The 19,691-nt window shown below is 40.0% G+C and overlaps 2 protein-coding genes across 2 annotated transcripts in view; one reads left to right on the top strand and one right to left on the bottom strand.

Annotated features, from left to right (window-relative positions):
* The window catches only part of TMCC1 (transmembrane and coiled-coil domain family 1), a 118,193-nt gene that overhangs the window by 93,178 nt on the left and 5,324 nt on the right, over positions 1-19,691 (bottom strand). The window contains exon 3 of the mRNA XM_021409919.1: positions 7,150-7,208. The gene's annotated coding sequence lies outside the window, so the exon portion shown is untranslated. The remainder of the gene's footprint in view (positions 1-7,149; positions 7,209-19,691) is intronic.
* TRH (thyrotropin releasing hormone) lies at positions 13,552-17,250 on the top strand. Its single transcript, XM_021409927.1, has 2 exons — positions 13,552-13,772; positions 14,954-17,250. Exons 1-2 carry the CDS (start codon positions 13,577-13,579, stop codon positions 15,538-15,540), a joined length of 783 nt encoding a protein of 260 aa, XP_021265602.1. The 5' UTR covers positions 13,552-13,576; the 3' UTR covers positions 15,541-17,250.

Below are 19,691 nucleotides of genomic sequence, written 5' to 3' on the forward strand. Positions count from 1 at the left end.
TCCATACTAGATTTAACTTGGTATTTATTGCAATTTGCAAGTTGGCAGCTCCCCTTCTGTAGTTCAAATGGGTAGCAGAGATTTTTTTAAAGCTTTTAATTCCTAACACTAGTGCTTATGATTTATTTCAAGTAAAAACAAGTAGTTATGAGATACCCAACCAAAGACTGGATTAAGCCCTGCTGAAAAGGTGAGCTGCACAACTGAAGCAAGTAGTGTATAGCTCCATTTCTCATTACTGTGATCTACTCCAGCTAGGGATTTAGACTGTTTCTTTTTCTTTTCCTCTTTTTTTTTTTTTTTTTTAAATCTGCACTCAGAAATTGTTTCCACCGTCCTCAAATTCCAAAAGGGATGTTATCAAAGCAAAAAGAGAAGAGTGCATGACGAGAATTTAGATTCTCTTCTGATAAAAGAATGACTGCTAAAAAATGATTGCTCAACATCCGCTCAGATAATTGGTGTGATGTTTTCAGGTGCCTAATAAAACAGCTCTGAGAGGGAGTTTATCAGCTCTTAAGAGGCAACTCTGAACAATCTAAGGACAAAAGAAAGCAAAGGCATTGCAGTTTGAAAGGTAGCTGTCTCCTTGCAACATGAGTCACCGCCTTGCTTGATCATCATGTTGACTGTGAGGAGGAAGAAAGAAAAGAAGGCTGCGATGCGAACTACCTGCAGGTGCCGTGACCCATGCCAAAAAGAGAATCAGAAAAGATGTTTCCTTTTGCCTGTAAACAACTACGGGGTGTCTGTGGTGCACTTCCAATGCTGCTATCTTGTTTACTCTTCCCCACCTTACCCAGGGATTGACTGCTCTGCAGGGAGGGATCCACACTGTCAGAGCATCTGGCTTAAGGTACAAACCACAATTATTACATGGGGTAGCACTATCATGAAAAAGTGCCCCAATTTCCCATTTGTAGAAATACTTATCTAAATTAAATGCTAATGAAACAATAATATTTACTGCACACTTCACTGACTCTCCATAGTTAAATGTAATTGAGTTGTGTTCCAATTCTGCTTGGAAGCATCTCATGAAGAACAAAGTCATAGAGCAGACCCAGGGGCCCTGAAATTCTCTCTGGCAGGCAGTAATTAATAAGTATTTGGAATCTTCCTTTTCTAAATGAGCAGATAACAGTAATCCCTACCTTTAATAAAACAAGCAAAGAACAAAGCACAGTTCATTGCAATCCTAGAATTGCACTGTATAAATGGGTCTTAATATACCAAGATGAACACAGAATAAAAGTGTCAGCCTCAGTCCTGGGATTGCCTAGTTCCATGCCAAAGAGTCCTGACTTCTTGATTCACCGATCACTATGCTGAACTGAATCCACTGGAGCTCAGCAGTTGCTACAACTTATGCACGTGAGAATACAATATGATGGAAAGAAGGCGGCACAAGACCATATTTTTTTCAGAGATTACCTGCAATTAGATCTGCTTATGCTTAACAGCAACCCAATGATGGCCATCCAAAACTAGGCTGCCACAATTCCATCCTCCCTCTGCCCCCAGTTGTGTAACTGTACTCTGTCTCTTGCACCAGCAATGAGCTCTCAGCCCAATTAATTCCTTGAACTAATATAATAATCTGAAAAATATCAGCTTATATTACTGCTTAAAAACAAGGACACCAATCAAGAATTTTAGTTTTCTCATTGGTCCTTAGGGTCCCTTAAAGGTAGTTTCTGAACTGTGATAGATACCCTAAGGAAAAAGACTTCCCGAAGAGCACTCAAAACAGCGCAAGTCTTGCCACCCAGCCAAACGACTCAATAAAACTGCTTTCTCTGCTGTTTAGCAGCTAAATTAGGAAGCCGGAGCGTTCTTATTTTCTAATCTCATCTGAGAAGTAGAGAGACTTAATTTAAAGACACTTTGTTCAGTCAGAAACATCTAAATGGTCATTGATTGTTTTTCCTTAGCTGGATGTGTGATTCTCTTTAAAGCAGAAACTGTTCATTATTCGTGCTCTTTCCCTGTTGCCAGACAGGCTAAAGGGGTTGTGTCAACATTTCTGGAATAAAAACTGTGCATTCGAATAAGACAAACCTAAGAACCACTTCTGAGAACCACAACAATTGCCACTGAATCAAGATGAAGAAGTTCAACTTCAGTCACTTTGCTTGGTTAGATGCATCTGCAAGGACCTTGAAGAAAAATTAACCCAGAAAAAAATACCTCTGCTTTGACACTTCCCAGAAACCCACTTCTGCCATAAATACAAGAAGCTCCAATTAGCTAGATCCTCAGCCAATCATTTATGTCATTGTAAACATAATCTGATTATACTAAAGTAAGATGCTAGCTCAGGTTACAGTAAGAAACACCTTTTAGGATTATCTTTATTGCTTGCACAGGTAATACTTGCACATACACTCATTTACACACAATTAACCAATTTACACACATTAAATAGAAGTTCACTGAAATAACTTTCCAGGAGAAATCTGAGATTTACAGCAGGACAAAGCTGAGCATGCAATTCTAAATATCCTGTCTAGTGTCTGTGTAATAACAAGCTTGAAATAACATTTGGCATTGTAGCAATCAGAAAGACCAACATGATGGAAAAGGTGTTACAAAAGAGGCGGAAGGAGCAGCACAATAGCAAGGTGCTGCAAAGGAAGGGAAGTAGATTGCGTACCCATATCAGAAGGTTCTGGGCCCACAGAGAAAAGCTTCCAGCAAGAGATCCTTCCTCAGTGGCAGTCAGCCCTTCAATGAGGCCTTCCAGTCACACAGTGAATTGCCTTCACCTGTGCTCCCAGGACTGACTGGGACTTTCCTCCAGGTGCTGAATCAGTGGTTCAGGCCGTGACTCAGCAGTTCCCATACAGGTATACATAGCTCAAGACAGCTAACTACGTAATCAACCGCTGTAAGTACCTAATAAACACCTTTGGGGTGTTACAGGCCTTTCCTGTTAAGATGAATAATTTGTGAGAATAACCTGTGTATGGTTTTCTCTTCACACTGTAGATGGTAAGTTTTGTTTCTGGAAGGCAAAATCCATATCATCTGTCATTATCTGTGGGAGTCCAGCAGTTTAAGTGGATATTTTTGCTTTTTCTTGTGATTCCTGAATCTCATCTTTTTCTAAATCAGGCACCCTTTTCACAGTACCAAAAAGGAGACAGAAATACAAAATATAAGTGCCTTTTAAGCAGCAGGTCACTGCAGGATCATCTCTGTTCTTAAATCTACAATGTTTTACCAGCATTTATGCAAGACCTGGCACATCCTGGATCTGGGGTGACGTGCTTATAGGAAGAAATGATGATGGATGTACAGAATTCTTCATTCTACAGAATTCTCTAAACATCTCATAGTGAGATCAGAGTTACTCCTGTCCAACAGGAAAAATGACAAATGCATACATAACTGAGGCCAAGGGCAGTGTGTTGGGTTGAGGTCCCCAAATTCTTTCCAAAGAGCCACGATGAAGAGTAGCTGAGCCACCACAGATAGAAGAAAACTTCAGCTGGAGATGTGAAACACTTAATATAAGCTAGTTGCAGTTAGCTATGTGACACACTCACAGATGTGCACAGGACAAACACCTATTTAGCAGGGTTTCTCAGTTTCCCATTACAGACTGCACTGATTAATGCTATGCACCTTCAAGTAAAGAAAATTGCTACGTGCCTTCTTTCTTCCTACGAAAGTAGGTGTTTATGGAATTACTCTGCTCAGTACCTGGCCCCGTACAGATCTGAAAGTGATTTTAATGAAGATGAATTTACTGTTTTTCAATAAAAACAAGTACTTGTAAAAGGTCAGTAAGATTTACTTGGGTGTAAGCCTAGAGATCATTTGTTATTCAAATGACAAAAAGATACTGTGTCTATAAAGCAGAGAGAATGATCAATTGCACCACTTGTTTATCAGGTAACCCTCGGCATTTCCATAATTTTCCCATGCAATAAGACTTGAGCTTTGCTTACGCAACGTGAGCACAGAAGGCTCAGAAATAACTACAGATTATTGCTGAAGTCTTCCAAAACATATTTCAAAAACAGTCTTCTTGTTCCTGATGAGCCATTTCTTCTCAAAATGCCAAAATGTTGAGTCACATTTTTTAGTAGCCGCTACAAAAACATATGAGTTATTAAAGTTTTAACTCTGCAACTTCCAGTGTGGTCTCTGAATCAAACCGTTATTGAAACAAAGATCTAAAAAGGATTTCTAAGATATTTTTCATACTTTTTCCAGTTGTAGACCTATAAGCGTTTTCCAAGGAAGTTACAGATCATCACAGAGCAAATTTAACAAAAGGATTGATTTTATTAATGGCCTTTTACTCATCCTTTTGAAGTCATTCCAAACCTTGCATTATCTCATACTACAAGTTGAAAACCACCGATGCAATACAGCATTCTCTACACCAAAGGATATAAAGGCCATCACCAGCCATTCCATGAATGCATTTCTAGAATTCCATCATACTTGGCTTTAGGTGCCAGCATAAAAAATTTTGAATCGGATAGCAGCTATAAACAAAGAAAGAAAGACACAAGTACTAGTATCTAAAGGAGGAGAAAGCTGTTTATGAAAGTCATCAGTGGATTGTAGAAAGAATCATGAGAAATTGCTCATCTAGCAGGATCTTACATCATTGTTCTTGAGCCAAGAAAAGTGTTCATATCACAAACAGTCACAACAAAGCTTCATGTGAGTCCACTCAAACACACCTTTTCTATTTACTGTTCTTGACATAAATTTGCATATCAGACCCATTGGGCTTGGTGAATTCAACTTGCTTCCTAAACATTAACTATGCTTTTAACTTCTCTTGTCACCATCCGAGAGTTTCAAAGCACCTCATAAACATCAGGAGTCACACCTTGTATCACAAACCCTTGTTTGTAGCCAGGAAACACAAAATTCAGGTATTTAAGGTTTTACTTTATTTCACTTACGAAAAGTCTGACTATGACTTTAAGTATAGCTGGATTTCTGTCTTGACGCATCCCTAAGAGTCACAGAGAAAGTGAACGGGAGAGAGAATTAGAGTACAGCCGTACCAATTCCCAAATTCCATTCCCATCAAATGACCATATAGCCTCCCATCTTGATGTTTATAAAAATACACTAGCTGCTCTAGTTTGCATCTTCAAGCCATTCTTTAACTGATTGTAAATGGATTTTTGTTCATAGGCAGGCTCAGCTCACAAGGTCTGGGGTGCATATTGACAGAAGAGTTGAGACGCATGTTGGCTTTGTGTTTCAGAGGCTTCTCAGCAGAAGCAGGTATGAAATGACTTAAGGAATTTTTACTGTGTGCTATGAGTTCACTCACTCAGCTTCCCTTGGGATGCACAGCGTGCCAGGTGGGCAAAAGTGAAGAGGAAGCCAAGAGGAGATCACAGATTCCTAAAGCCTGTACCATTCCCAGCCTCAGCATGTACCTCACTGACGTCTGTGCCTTTATTGTCTCATAAAGCTCAATGCCTATTATTTGGCCTACAGAACAGCATTAATTATAATCTCTGTTCCCAAAAAGCAGCTGAATACCCACTGAATCTCACTTTGCACTGTTTGTTTGCAAACAAATCCATTAAGCACCAGTGTAGAAGTCTATTGTTATTACGATGACTACAGAAGTTATTATAAAGATGCAAATTTCATAAAGGTCTGCCATTTTGTAACTAGCAGTACAATATGAAAACCATCTAACTTGAACAACTCATTATGAGGCTCTTTCTTTTTTATTTTTACCCCTAAGTCTCTTTGTTGTGTACCAAGCTTCATCTAAATGACTAGGAATGATGAGCAGGGGAACAGTTCTAAAATGAGTACTCTATGAACTTCCCTTACCCTTTCCCAGGCAATTCTCTTGCTCTCCAAAGAGGGGACTCAATGACCCATTTACTCCGCACAGTCCTTAAATACACATTTGGAACATGCACATCTCCGAGCTGTGCTACATCTCTGGTGGTTTCTGTGGTTAACCAAGTACAAGATGCAGACGTTCCTGCATGATTTCTGGCCACCAATCCATACCTTTGACACAATGACGGCTTGAATTTTCAGTAACAACTTCCTGTTTTGCTAGTGCCATTTGTGATGGGTAGAAGTGATAGAATTAAAAAGCTACAAACTGTTCTGTTTGCTTACAGGCTTTGAAGACAGGCTGAGGGAGAGGGGCTAACAGAAACTGTATCACTTGCTGTTTGCTTAGGTCCTCCCATAGAAGAGTCATACTGGAAGAGTTCCAGTTGTCTTCATCCCGCAGGTAATGCCAAGAAACCAGCTTCCTTAAACACTTGTCCTTACAAGTAGGAAGACATCCTTGCCAGAATCTATAGAACTACCCTCTTCCTTCTTCCAAATCCTTTTGAAACACTGAAGCAAAACTTACAAATTGATTGCACCTAGCCCTGATTACCAAAACCCTTTTAATAACATATTCAGTGTGTGCTTATAGCCTGGATGTCCAGCTGTACTCTGGGCTGCATCAACAGAGGAGTGGCAGCAGGACAGGGAGGGGACTGTACCCCTCTGATCTGCCCTTATGAGGCCCCATCTAGAGTAATGTGTCCAGAGCTGGGGCCCCCAGTACAAGAAAGATGAGGAACTGTTGGAGCAGGCCCAGGGGTGTGCCATGAAGATGATCAGGGTGCTGAAGGACCTCTCCAATAGAGACAGACTGAGAGCTGGAGTTGTTCAGTCTGGAGAAGGTTCTGGGGAGACCTCATTGTGGCCTTTCAGTACCTAAAGGGAGCTTATAAAAAGAAGGGAGACCGACTTTTTACACAGTCTGATAGTGATAGGACAAGTGTGAATGGTTTTAAACTAAACAAGGGGAGACATAGGTCAGATGTTGGGGAAAATTTTACTCAGAGGGCTGTAAGGCTCTGGCACAGGTTGTCCCGAGAAGTTGTGGGTGCCCAATCCCTGGAGGTGGTCAAGGCCAGGCTGGATGGGACCCTGAGCAGCCTGAACTGGTGGGGTCAACCAGCCCACAGCAGTGAGTGGGGCTGGGGATGGGGGAGAGGGAGGGGGAAATCTAAGGTATACTCCAGCCTAAACCGTTCTCTGTGATTATGTTCAGTTATTTCATTCATACTCTTGTAACACATCATTGTGACTCTCTGGGGACGGACAGTCTCAGTTTTAATTCTGTATAGCACTTACCATAACAGGATTCTGATTTTCATTGCTGCAGCACCGCAGGACTCTTAATGACATGTAACCTAGAAGATAAAATGACCAATCTTACTGCAGGAACAGTAACATACAGTGAGCCAATTTAAGCTCTCAGAAAATGAGCAGACCAAATAACTTAGTAAATACTAAGAATATAAAGACAAATCAGGAGCAGTTCATTAGTAACAAACCCATACTTAACGCATATGAACATTCACAGACACACAGAAACAACAGAAGAGAAGGGAGTAATACTTGAATAAACCGTTATCCAATTCAGCCACCTCAGCTGATAATGACAGGCTCCTGAAATTATTGGGTTTTAGTAACATCAGATCCCTTTTCAAAATTCCTCTCTACATCTGATTCCAATTTTCACTTCCTATAAGAATAGCTGCTCTTGGGTGCTGTGTACAGGCAGGCAGAAAGGGAGCTGGCTTGTTGATGGGGTCCTGCCACTGGCCCCATTTCTCCCTCTTATCAGACCAATATAGAGAACTTGAGGGCAAATCAAATTCAGGTTGTATCCTTAAAGCAAGACTTAAGATTGCTTTGTTGAATAATTCACACCAGTGAATAACTGCCTCTTACAGCAACAGCAAGCAACAAGAGGAAATAAAATCATTTAATTTTAAAGCCGCTACGTAAATGTCCAGATTTCAAGAGGAAGATGTTCTACCATCAGCCACGAGAGCAAGTTCTAGAACTTTTCATTCTGTTTTTACTCGGTCTCCTTATTTGTGCTCCTGCTGTGACCTCTGATCTTTAACTGCTGGGCTTGCACTGCGTGTGTGAAATCTTCAGGAGCTTCTGAGCCCTGCATCTTTGACATTTGAACAAGCAGGGACTATCAGATGGGATTTTAAAATATGCTCTGTGTTGGTAACTCCCAGTGAACTTGACAGAAGGACCACATAGGTGAAGCTAAGAATCGGAAACTTAACATCCAAACCAGCGTTTCCAAATCCTTCCTGTCAAAGGCTAAATCTCTTACTGTGTTTTCTCTTGCTCCCAGATATACCCTCTCACACCCAATCATGGTTTCTGTCATAATTAGGACTGTGTTAGCAGCAACTGTAAAGGAAAAGCATAGAAGAAACAAGCACATGACTCCTTTAATTGCAGTGGGGAGCAGTGACCTATCTGCAGACCCTCAACTGACTTTGCAAGTTACCTGACAGCATCAATCAGGCTTGCTTCTTAAAAGGAAGCTGGATGACCACCGTTTCTGTCACAGCACATCAAATACCCCTCAGTCTCTTCTTTCTATATTGTTAATTTCTCCCAAACTGGAAAGCAAAATTTTGTCAAGGTATACCAAGCTGCTGCTTTGTCCAAAGATCAATTCCCCACTTGGAACAAAACAAGGATCTCTTGAGCGCTGTCATTAGCAGCAATGGAAAAACAACAGACTGGGAAAGCTGTTGGTTTAGGTGTCTAGTGGCATGCTCTTGCTTGCTTAATTAAATGACATTATTTGGTTTGAGAGATCTTGGACTGTGTCTTGAAAAAGAGACATGGCACAATGATATTCTTTCTAAAGATTTCCACTTTCTTCCCAAATCACAGGGTTCTCTGTCAATGAGAAAACTATAGAAATGACTCTGCATAAACATTGCTGAGTTAATTGCAAAATAATTACAACATTACAGTGAATCCATTGCAATCTTTAATTCCAAACTGCCTCCATCCCAGAAGGAACAAACTGTGAGTTAGACTGACTCTTAAGTATACAATTAAGCCTGTCAAGTTCTGATTCTATAATATGCTGTTTAGTATTGAAACATTTATCAGTAAGCCAGTATGTGGGACTAATGTCATAGGGATTTGGTTTTGATTCCCCATGAAACTATAAAACAATTTAGCTGATATAAGCAACATGATATTTATAGCCCTTTTAGCAAAAAGTTTAATATTATGCAGGATATTTCCCCTTCCCTCCAATATAACAGCCTTCCCTTGCCTTGATAGATTTCAATTGGTGAGTGGAGCTGTGTGCATTCCATGTGGAATTTACTCACTAATTCTATTAAGAGCTTCCCTTCACAGAAATTAATGCTTTCATCTCATTCACTATTTATCCTGTTCATTACTTAAAACAGAATACCTAATCTATGCCTATATTAAGTTTCCTCAAAGGATTTTGTGTTTATTTCAAGGAATTCAGGAGACTAAGCTTCAACACTTCCATGTTTGCAAAACTACAAAAATCTTGGTCTTAAAGTTAGAACAGAAGGTTTTGCCATTATTTTAATTTTTGAAGGGAGAATCAATTGAAAATATCAGAGCCTTCAAAAGAGGCCCTTTACTTTTGTTCCTCACCATTTTCAGGTCACACTTCAAATGACACTTAGGATTAGCCAGTAGAGCTTCCAATGATTTCAGCAGTTTTCTAGGCCTGTTCAGTCAATTGGCTTTAACTAAGAGCTCCTCAAAAAAGGTCTTTGATCTAGCACCACCAGTGCTTGCAGTAAGCAACAGCAGCAGCACCAAGGCTGGGACTCAGTATTGGAAGAAATACAGTCCACAGTAGAAGAGTTGCTTTCATTTCCCCTTGTAGATTTTATCTTCCCAAGCACTTAAATAAACAGAAAACGTGTTATTAATCTTCACTCTTTGTGTTTTTTGATAATCTACAACAAAGCCATCTGGGATGTGACATTCTCTGCTGTCGACTATCATGAAGCTCATCTAATTGTATACAAAGGATCTCATTTACACTAGTGCTGGCTCTGACTATATTAGGCTGCGTTTCTGAAACTTATAAGGGCTGCTCTGAAAGTAATGCCTCCTGTTTTATTATGTTGGCCCATGACGTCAGAGGCAGATGTCGGTGGTGTGGCAGTAGAGGTTGAACCTTCCCACCAGAATGCCGTTCCGTTTTGTTGTCGTGCGACAGATGGCAGCAGAGGGTCAGCCTGACAGAATGGTGTCTGACATGGGAGTGTGTACAAAGCAAAGGGGTGGAATTGAGGTCCTACACGTGGAAAAGGTGACACCCATTGACATTCATCGACACTGAACCCATATGGAGACCAAGAAGTGGATGTGAGCACAGTGAGGGGTGGGTGCTGCGTTTCAGCATTGGCGACAGCGAGTCACCTCCACTGGTGCAGATTTTTACAAGCATGGCATGCAGGCTCTTGCTCATCGTAAGTGAAAATGCACAGCTAATGGTGGTGACTATGTTGGAAAACAGCGTTTTGTAACCTAGAATGTGATCTATCCAATGGTGTAATTGTGCTCTTTGTAGCCGTTGTAGTTTCCATGGAAATAAATGGGAGGCATTACTTTTGGAGCAACCTATGTAGTTCCTGTGTCATTAAATCTACTGAAAACTACCTAGGCCCATTAACTTAGCAAACACATTTTAAGGACTAGGTAGCTTCACCTGCTATGGAATCCTGCCCTCCCACATAATTAATATTCAACACAAGATTCGTAGGTTATAGTGTTTGTTGTAATACCTTTCATTTTAGTGACTACTATCATTGGAAAAAGCTGACATTTTTGGGAGAATTAGAAGTCCTTTTCCAGTCCTTAGAACTGAGACAAACTTTCATACACAAATGGCTTTCTTCAAGCCTAAGAAAGGTTTGTCAGTATTCCTGAAAGTTTCCCTGACTTGTACAAGGATATCTTTGCTCTAATATGGACTACAACAAGATCGCTGCAGCTATAACCACTTCAGCATTCTGATGTTATACAAACCAAGATGAAGAGAAACAAGCTTATGACTGTCACAAAAATACAGTACGTTGTCTACCTGCCAAACAGACTGTTCATCTATTCCAATGCATTTTAGAAGGATGTCTCAGGAAGAGAGTTGTTCACCTGTTCACGATACCCATCCCCTTAATTTTCTCCCTGATTAGTTCAATTCAGGGATCAAACTACGAGGACTGATCTAAAGAAGCTGCACATTTAAATTTTCCTGAGAAAACAAAAGAGCTGATTTGCCTCTCATTTCTGTTAGCAATCAAATAATTCTTATTTTACAGCACTTGTTAATGAGAGGAGGCTGAACAGAACGGTATGGACTTGCAGCCACTGCAAGAAGTACAGTTCAGTAAATAACCCAGAGGTTAGAATTTAAAGAGATAGGATGTTAGAAAATAAAGTAATGCACTTAATAAGAATGATTAGAGTGCTTTAAATAGCCAGCGGAGGTACTTCTATCAGCCTAACACACAGGTGTCAGGGAAACAACATTTTAAATGAAATGCGTGACTTCTGATATACTAAAAAAAAACTCCAAATCTGTTTTGGTGAGGGAATGCTTTAGTAAGTGTGTGACGGAGAGCAAACCACTTAAATATTCAGCACTTCTCAGTAAAACTGGTAACAAATGCACTGGTAACTGGTACATTACTTTCACACAACAATTATTTTTTTATCCTATAGTTCAATAAAAGATGAGCCATTTCCACAGCATAGAAATGGTGCCTTTCTTTGCCTGTACTCTGCATTTGTTACCAAACCATAGCTAAGATGGTGCAAGAGCTACAAATCTGTGGCCAAGGAAAGGAAAGATCTCACTGTGGAGATTTTCACACCTTCTTTTATGCATTACAGAAGATACGATGCACAAATTTGCTCCACAAGCCAGCAGGAGTCCACAAGTGAGCTGAAGCCTGCATTACTTCCATACATGAGCAATCTTTATTTCAGTTTTAGTCCTAAGTATTGTCATCACCAAGGGTGTGAGGTTACCAAGGAATCACTAGCCCTGTATCTGTATCTCCAGCATGTTTTTAGTTGTACCATGTGGAAGAGTATCTTAAAAAGATAGGTTAGTGAAGGAGTCTTATTTCCAGCTACAATAGCATAATACTTTTTGCAACACACAGCAGCAACATAGCTATGCTTTAATATCTAATGCTATGTACTCCTTATTTTAGGATGCTGCTTATGGAAATCTATGCCAAGAAAAAATGGAATTGTAAGACAGACACCATTCAGTTCCTTTCAGAATAAGAACCCATGGTATAAACTTATTTAAATATAATCCATTATATTTTTTAATTTTCTTCCTTAGCTTGATAAACTATCTCTTTGCATTTACTCTGTAGTGCTCCCTTTATTGAAGATACCTAAGCTTCTTTTTATTAAGCAAGCAAGCAAGCAAACAAACAAACAAACACCTCCTTTTCTCTATGCTAGTTTACATAAAATTCAACACAATCTCTTTAGAGAATGGAAAAGCAGTAAGTTCTGGGAGTCCAGTAAGGACCTAAGAAGGTCAGCAAATAATTGTCAGAGTTTTAAAGTGCATGGAAAATGCATATCTCTGACACCAATGAAAAAAAAGAAAACACGAGAAAAAAAGAAAAAAACAACAACCCACATCACCTACATTACCTCACAGCTATTTGCATAAGGGTCCAGAGGCAGTACACTATAAGTACAGAGACACAAGCTATCCAAAGAGAACTTAGCAACAGTTCTATTGGATACTGCCTGTGTCTGTAGCAGAGGAGCAACTTTGAAGCTCAGATGTGCAAACAGCTTTAAAGGCAGATGCATCTAGCAAAAGACTAAAACTACAAACCAGGTAAACACATCATTTCCTTTTTAGCTGATTCTAACTTTCCTTCTAAAGACTGCTCTGAGACAAATAGCCTATATAATAATCTCAGGGCTGTAATCGTCTGTTTTAAAAATGCATAGAACTTCACAACATGGTGCATTTATGTTCTTTTATGTTTTATGTTAAGCTAAATGATTTGTATGGTAATATTAAAGATATTCCATTCTGTTTAAGAAACATCACTTACTGGAAAATACATCAGTGGTAAGTGCCTTAGGAATTCCAGTGTTAGCTGGAAGAAATAGAAAATCACTTATTATCTGGGCAAATAGTAATAGAGAATACGATGATGATTATTTGTCTCTGAAAAATATGTGTGGTGGTTTCCCAATGAAAGAAATCCCAGCTAACACAGCATAGCTATCTTCTTAAGCAGAAAAAAAAAAAAACCTACAAGCAGCTATTTCAAATGCAGAGGAAGAGATATTTAAAAACTAACAGGCTATTAAGGCTAGGCTTTCTCTGAAGGCAGAATAGAAGTGTTGTAAATCACAACATTATTTTTACAAGAACTCATTGCAACCAATTTGCCTGGTGAATCATGAAGTTAGATGTTTAAAATGTTCATATTTATACTGCAAGAAAAAAAATGAGCAAGTGCCTGGTTTCAATTATGAAGAATTTACATATTCTTGGAAGAATATAGCAGAAGCTGAGAGGTCTGTAACAGAAATCAGGAGGGACCTTCATAAGAGACTTCAATCCATATATCAGTGACAAATTTCTTTCTCAGTGTCTGGAAACGTGGCCATTATTGCTAGATTTATTTAACTCCATCCTCCTCTCATGTTGTTCTCTCTCTCATGGAAGCTGCAGGTAATCACAATGCCATCTATCCAGCTGCCAGTGCTGCTCCTTTGCCTGACCTTGTCTGGTGTTTGCCTCAGCGGCAGGCAGTCCCCTCCAGAAGCAAGTGAAAACATGGGAAAAAGTTCCCTGGATGACATCCTGCAGAGATCTGGAAGCCACATGCTTCAATCTGTCCTCAAGAAGGTTGAAAAGAAAGAAGAGATGAATAAAGGTATATATAACACTGGGGACATCCCTCTAGAAATACTGGTGTATTTCTTGGCTGAGATTATTAGAATCAGTGTATTGTGTATTTGCTTCCCAGATTCTAATGTACGTATTTATTACTGTAACTAAGGGAAGGAGAAGGGCAGACAGTCTGTTGTAATACACTGACACAGTTCTCAACAGATGCTTTCTTTTCTAAGATCTCCTAGTTTAAGTAGTGCCACACCATTACTGAGTGAGCTGCTGTATGGAAAAAAAAAAAAGGGGGGTAGAGGCCTGCCATAGAGCATCTGGCTATCCAGCAAGCACTTTCCTAGGGAAACCCTAAAAGGACTCGTGGAAGACATTCCCCAGTTTTAGACCCTGTACCTAATGCTAACTGGCAGGTAGGAGTGTTCCCATTCATCTATTACCTCAACCTTCAAGCTTCCACACTCCAGCAAAGGTGGGCTTTACTATGGCTGGGAATGTAGAGGCTGCACTAGTGTCAGCCCCCAGCTGACAGCTTGCAGATGCTCTGCTCTCACCAGTCACCGCACGGGAAGCAAATCAGGTTCGGCGACTGCAAGCAGCAGCACACAGGGGCCTGCCACCAACAAGGAGCACAGAGCCCTTGCAGAGTGGGAAGAACAGCTGGCCTCAAGTGCCTGTAGAAAGAGACTTCCTCCCTCTTCACATGAATGTTGAGAGTCGGTCACATCAAACTAAGATCTGAAATATTAAGCAGAGCTTAAGAATAAGTAAGAGATACTAAACGAGTAAGGACAGTTGGAAATACTGACTTCATATTCAAATGTACACATTCCTGCTTCTACTTGTATCTCAGCCCTACCTTTTCTCTGTCTCACGCTGATGTCTAGCTCCTCCTGTGTACCCAGCTACTGCAGCTGATCTTGGCCAGCTGCCCAGCATCTTCTGCTTACCCCGTTTTAAGTCAACACACTAGGCTTTGTTATTGCATGCCTTCCCACTTTGTTTGCAGCTAGTTCCTAACGTATCAATCCATCATTTTGACAGAGGCCATCCAGAGTGATCAAATTCAAGACCACTGTTAATAGTGCAATTAAATGTGTATAATGAACAACAGATTGTGATCTGACACCTTAGTACTCCACAGATTCACCTTTCAAGCTCTTTAGTGAGGATTTATAGGGGTTAACTAACATTATTCTTCTCCTTGGACAGAATTAAATGCACCTCTGCCACAATGGCTTTCCAAAAGACAACATCCTGGAAAAAGATACATAAGTGACCTGGAGAAGAGACAGCATCCCGGAAAAAGAGATGTTGAGGAAGAAGCATCTTATGGAGACATTCAGAAGAGACAGCATTTAGAGAAAAGAGAAGTAGAAGACTACGTTGCCAACTATCTGGAGCTGAAAAAGAGACAGCATCCTGGCAGAAAGCCACTGTGGGACCAGTCCATTGACATCTCTAGTTCCCAGCTAACCTACTTAAATGAGTTATCCAAAAGACAGCATCCAGGCAGAAGATATCTGATGTACAAACACCAGCATCCTAGCCAGAGAGGCTGGAATGATGAGCTAGACCTAACTGATCACAACTGGGAGAAACACCAGCACTCTGGAAAAAGTCACAGGGATTCTGACAGCCCAGATTATGTTGGTCCCTGTGACCTTCAGCAGTCTGCCATTTGTAACAAAAGCGGCATGTTGCTTGATTTAGCAGAAAATTTTAGCAAAGAGAGGGTAGAAGAAAAACGTCAGCACCCAGGAAGGAGATCAGCATGGGAGAATGAAACAGAGGAATGAGAAGGTAATTGTTTATCATTTGAATATGGTGAAGTAAAATGACAGAACACTACAAAATTCTGTTTACTCCCTTCTGGCTTCCTGCTGCTGACCTCCCAACCTATCTTTCAGTGAGTGAGTGTCCTCATTTAAGCTAATGGCTTTGTCACACACCTAAAATAAAGGAACTGGGAAGCACTCAGCTGAATGGCCCAGGCGAGTACTGACGTTTTAACTTCCTCACTTTGTGAAATTAAGAGTAGTCAGTTCCTTTATGGGCCTAGAGCCCAGAATATTCATGTTATCTGTGAACTAGCACAGGCTCTTTAATATCTGTTCTGATGTTACTAGAGTAGAGTAGTTACATCGTTTCCTCTCATGTCAGTGAAATCAGTACATGAATGGGAAAAAAAAAAAAGAATAACATATGCAAACGACTTCAAAATGAAACTGAATGGGTTTTCAATTCTAAATGATACGTTAATGACACCTCGTGCACTACAATCTAACCAGTCAATAAGCATTGAACAGACAGGGAGACTGCTCCAACTGCAACAGATCAGATGACTGGCTTCGTACTTTGATTTGGAACTGGAAAAAAAAATCATCCAGGAAGCTGCAAGTGCAAAGGGTTAATGCATCCCAGAGCAACTCAACCCCCCAGTCGTGACCCTCGCTGCATACACCTCATCTTAGAATCCCCATGCTGATGTGTTAACATTTCAGTCATTCTCCTTGAAATATGCCTCCTCCTTAGATATGTAAAATGGAAACAAAAAGAAAATCCTTTCTTCTGATAGGATTTCTGATTTCTGCCCTCTCAAAGGAATGCTTTCCCTTCTGTGATCAGATTCCCAAAAGTGTTTATTTGACATGAAAGATTCAATAAACATCAAAAGTAAACTCTGTGTGTCCTTACTGGTAGTGCAAACATACCGTAATAGAGAGAAAAACTTCAATCCAATTCAAGCAAAGTCAAAATAAATAAATGAACAGCAGCAGATACTTTTCTAGGTGGAAGCTTCCTGCATGCTAGTCAGCCCTTGTTCATTTGTAAAACTGCTTTGCTAGTGCAGCAGCAAACAGATATATTCCCTTTTAAAATCCACTACCTGTATGACACACAGGAACTGGCACCTGGGTTAAGCCCGTAGACACTTTGTCGCCCAGTTCATAAGGAACTTCAGTTGTTTGAGACTGGTCTTGGCAGGCAAAAACTGGTTTGGGGCAGCCTTGTTTTAAACAAAAGAAGAAAGCTTGACTGATCTGTGCTGCTTAAACCTTCTGAGTTCCATAACCTTCTGCAATGTAGTTATACAGCAAGTCATGCTAACATGCAACTCACTAAAGAGAAAAAAAAGAGTTCGGTGATCTTGTGCCATGTGCTTGGTAGATGGCTTTGCTGTAGCTGAGCTTTACTGGATGTGATTGATTACTATGCATGCACGCACATACACATACCTCTTAGAATTGTGTAAACAACCATTTATATGAAATTAAAATACCTCTATATGGATTTGCATGGGCTGCAAACACCAGTCTATTGTGTGTTTTGTTCAAGGTTCCTACCGTTCTAAAAAGATGTCATTATGTGAGGTTCATTCATGCACTGTACTAGCAGTGGAGAGAACAAAAATTACAAGTCTGATTTCCTGTTCGCACATCTAAACACTAGATCTACTGATATTTGCAATTAATGCACATTTATTGAAAATGGAGAGCTATTCACATTATTTTCCTGTACATTTAAATAGGCTATAGCATGTCAATATTTCACTAGAATGTTATTTAAAAAAAAAAAATTGGTATGATTTTTACTCACAATCACCTCTCTCAATACCATCAAAGCATGTGAAGTATCTTGAGTGTTCTTTCCAAAAATGATTGCTTCCCCACTCCCTGTCTCAGAGTACATCTGGCATCACCAATTTCTGTAGCTAAGGAAGTACTAAGCAGTTGGCTTAGCTACCTTGAAGAAAAATAATTAACCATATCAGTAAGTTTGACTGAAATTAGATGCTCCCAGGCTGATCAATACCCAGCATGGTCTATCAAACAATTTGTAACTCTGGAGATAATGCATTGTTTGATATATATGACAACTGGCAGACCTCTTCTGTTGACAGAGGCTTTCTAATCAATGAACGCAAAACAAATCCTCAGAGGGGGTAGATGGGAACATACTGTACAGTCTGAATTTCCTCAGCATATTTTCACTATACGGCACCTTTAAAAATGTTCAGGTTTCATTTCACAAGGGGAAAAAATAAAGATTTATCTAAAGAATACCATTTCATATACCATGTCCTGCAAGGAATGAATGCTTCTTAAACATTTGGAAAATTTGGTAGTACTACACAATACCACCAATACTTGCTAAAAAATACCAAAAATAAGGGGAAAAAAAACAGGAAAGAAAAAATTACCAAGTGGGGAGGGCAACAGCAAAAATGCATAACAGTACAAGGATTGTACTTGCAAGACAAGGATGCTGTGGAACGGTTACAAGAAAGACAGGGTTGAGGAAGGGAGAGAAGTGGGACTGCCTGAGGACAAAGTTGTTATAGTGCAGCTGCAAACAGCTGGTTTGTCCTGCTTGGTTTTTCTGATAAAATCTGCCATCCTGAGCAAATCACAGATGAAATTTATTATCAACAAATCAAGCACTTATTAAGAAGGAAAGAGTGTGTTCTCACAGTGTGGTTAGTGAAAGCTAGCACAACTGATTTTATGCTGTATTTTAGGCTCTGAGTCCTTCAGTGTTTACAGAACTGCCAGGTTAGTCCAGAGGACCGTCATCCATTCAAAAGCCATCACTACGACAGTTTTGAAGAAATTAGTGTTATTCGTTTTGAGCTTTTTTTTTTTCCCAAAAACAAAACCTAACCAGATAGCATTTTATAATACATCAGATTTATCATTATTATTATTGTGCCTGCAATTCTTAAAATTTCCCTTAATTTGGAGCTGCTTGCCTGGCTGGAAGCGGCATAATGTAGGCAGACAGACACTAGGAGAGCTCTGACCTATTTCAACTACTTTCCCAAAATTTCACTACTCTAGCAAAAGATCTTTGGAAAATGACAGAAACGCTCCCAGAGATTCCTGGGCATGTGTGAACAATCCCCATCCCAGCTACTGAGACACTGGGCAGTTTGATTACAAAAGAACAGTAAAAGTATCTTCAGAATGAGCTTTGTTTTCAAAAGGAGGGGAAAATTGAAGTGAACAAACTCTACAATTAACATTTCCTTCATTTTCAACTCATCTGACCATTACTGTTCTGTTCCCCCACACACACTTAGCAGCCTTGACCTCTCTTGCTAAACCATCATAATTACCATGTGCTGAGTGTTTCCAAGGGAATGTACCCTTTATTACTACATTATTACTACTTTTAATGACTCTTACTTGGAGAAAATTGAAAAACAACATTAATGCAATAGCTGAAGCAGAGTCACTGCTTGCATGGTAACTCAGCTAATGTTAATCTTCCAACCACAATTTCATGGTATCTGTCAGTACGCTGCTATGGATAAAAACTATGACCAAAAGCAGTCAATCGAAGAAGCACATCAGAAGGAGTGAGGCCGGCAAGTACAGCCCAAACACAGACATGACTAAAAGGATGCGGAGGGGGAAATACTTGTTTTTTTTTGAAATAGATACATGGACAGTATTCACTCAAGTGCCAAAGTCCCACTTCCAACAAGAGCAGTGTAAAGTCCCCACTCCTGTGGGGAAATGAGGAAGGATTCAGGCTGAACACAGAGGTCTCTGATAAAAAAAGATGGAGAAGCTCCTTGAGGACACTGAGCTATCTACTGGCTTTGGGGTTACTTTCAGAGCAGTGTGAAGATATTTGTGGTTTTTTTTTTCCTTGATGAAACCACTACAGTTCAAAAGTCCTAAGAAGGAAACCAAGAATAGGATGAGTCATTTATCTGCCAACTCACTTTGTCTGTGTACAGAAGGCTGAGTGAGGGTAAATGAGAAATGAAATCTTATTAGATCACAGATTACATTGGCATGGTGGAGCATGACACATCTCCCTCAATGAGACAAAGCATGTCAGATACTAATCTGATGCACTGATCATAACCAGAAGGCAAAGCCAGCTCTCGAGTTCATTCCAGCCACTTTCATTTGAACTGACAATAGTGAGCCAGACA

The sequence above is a fragment of the Numida meleagris genome, chromosome 11, assembly GCF_002078875.1.
Source record: "Numida meleagris isolate 19003 breed g44 Domestic line chromosome 11, NumMel1.0, whole genome shotgun sequence".
Taxonomy (NCBI): Eukaryota; Metazoa; Chordata; class Aves; order Galliformes; family Numididae; genus Numida; species Numida meleagris.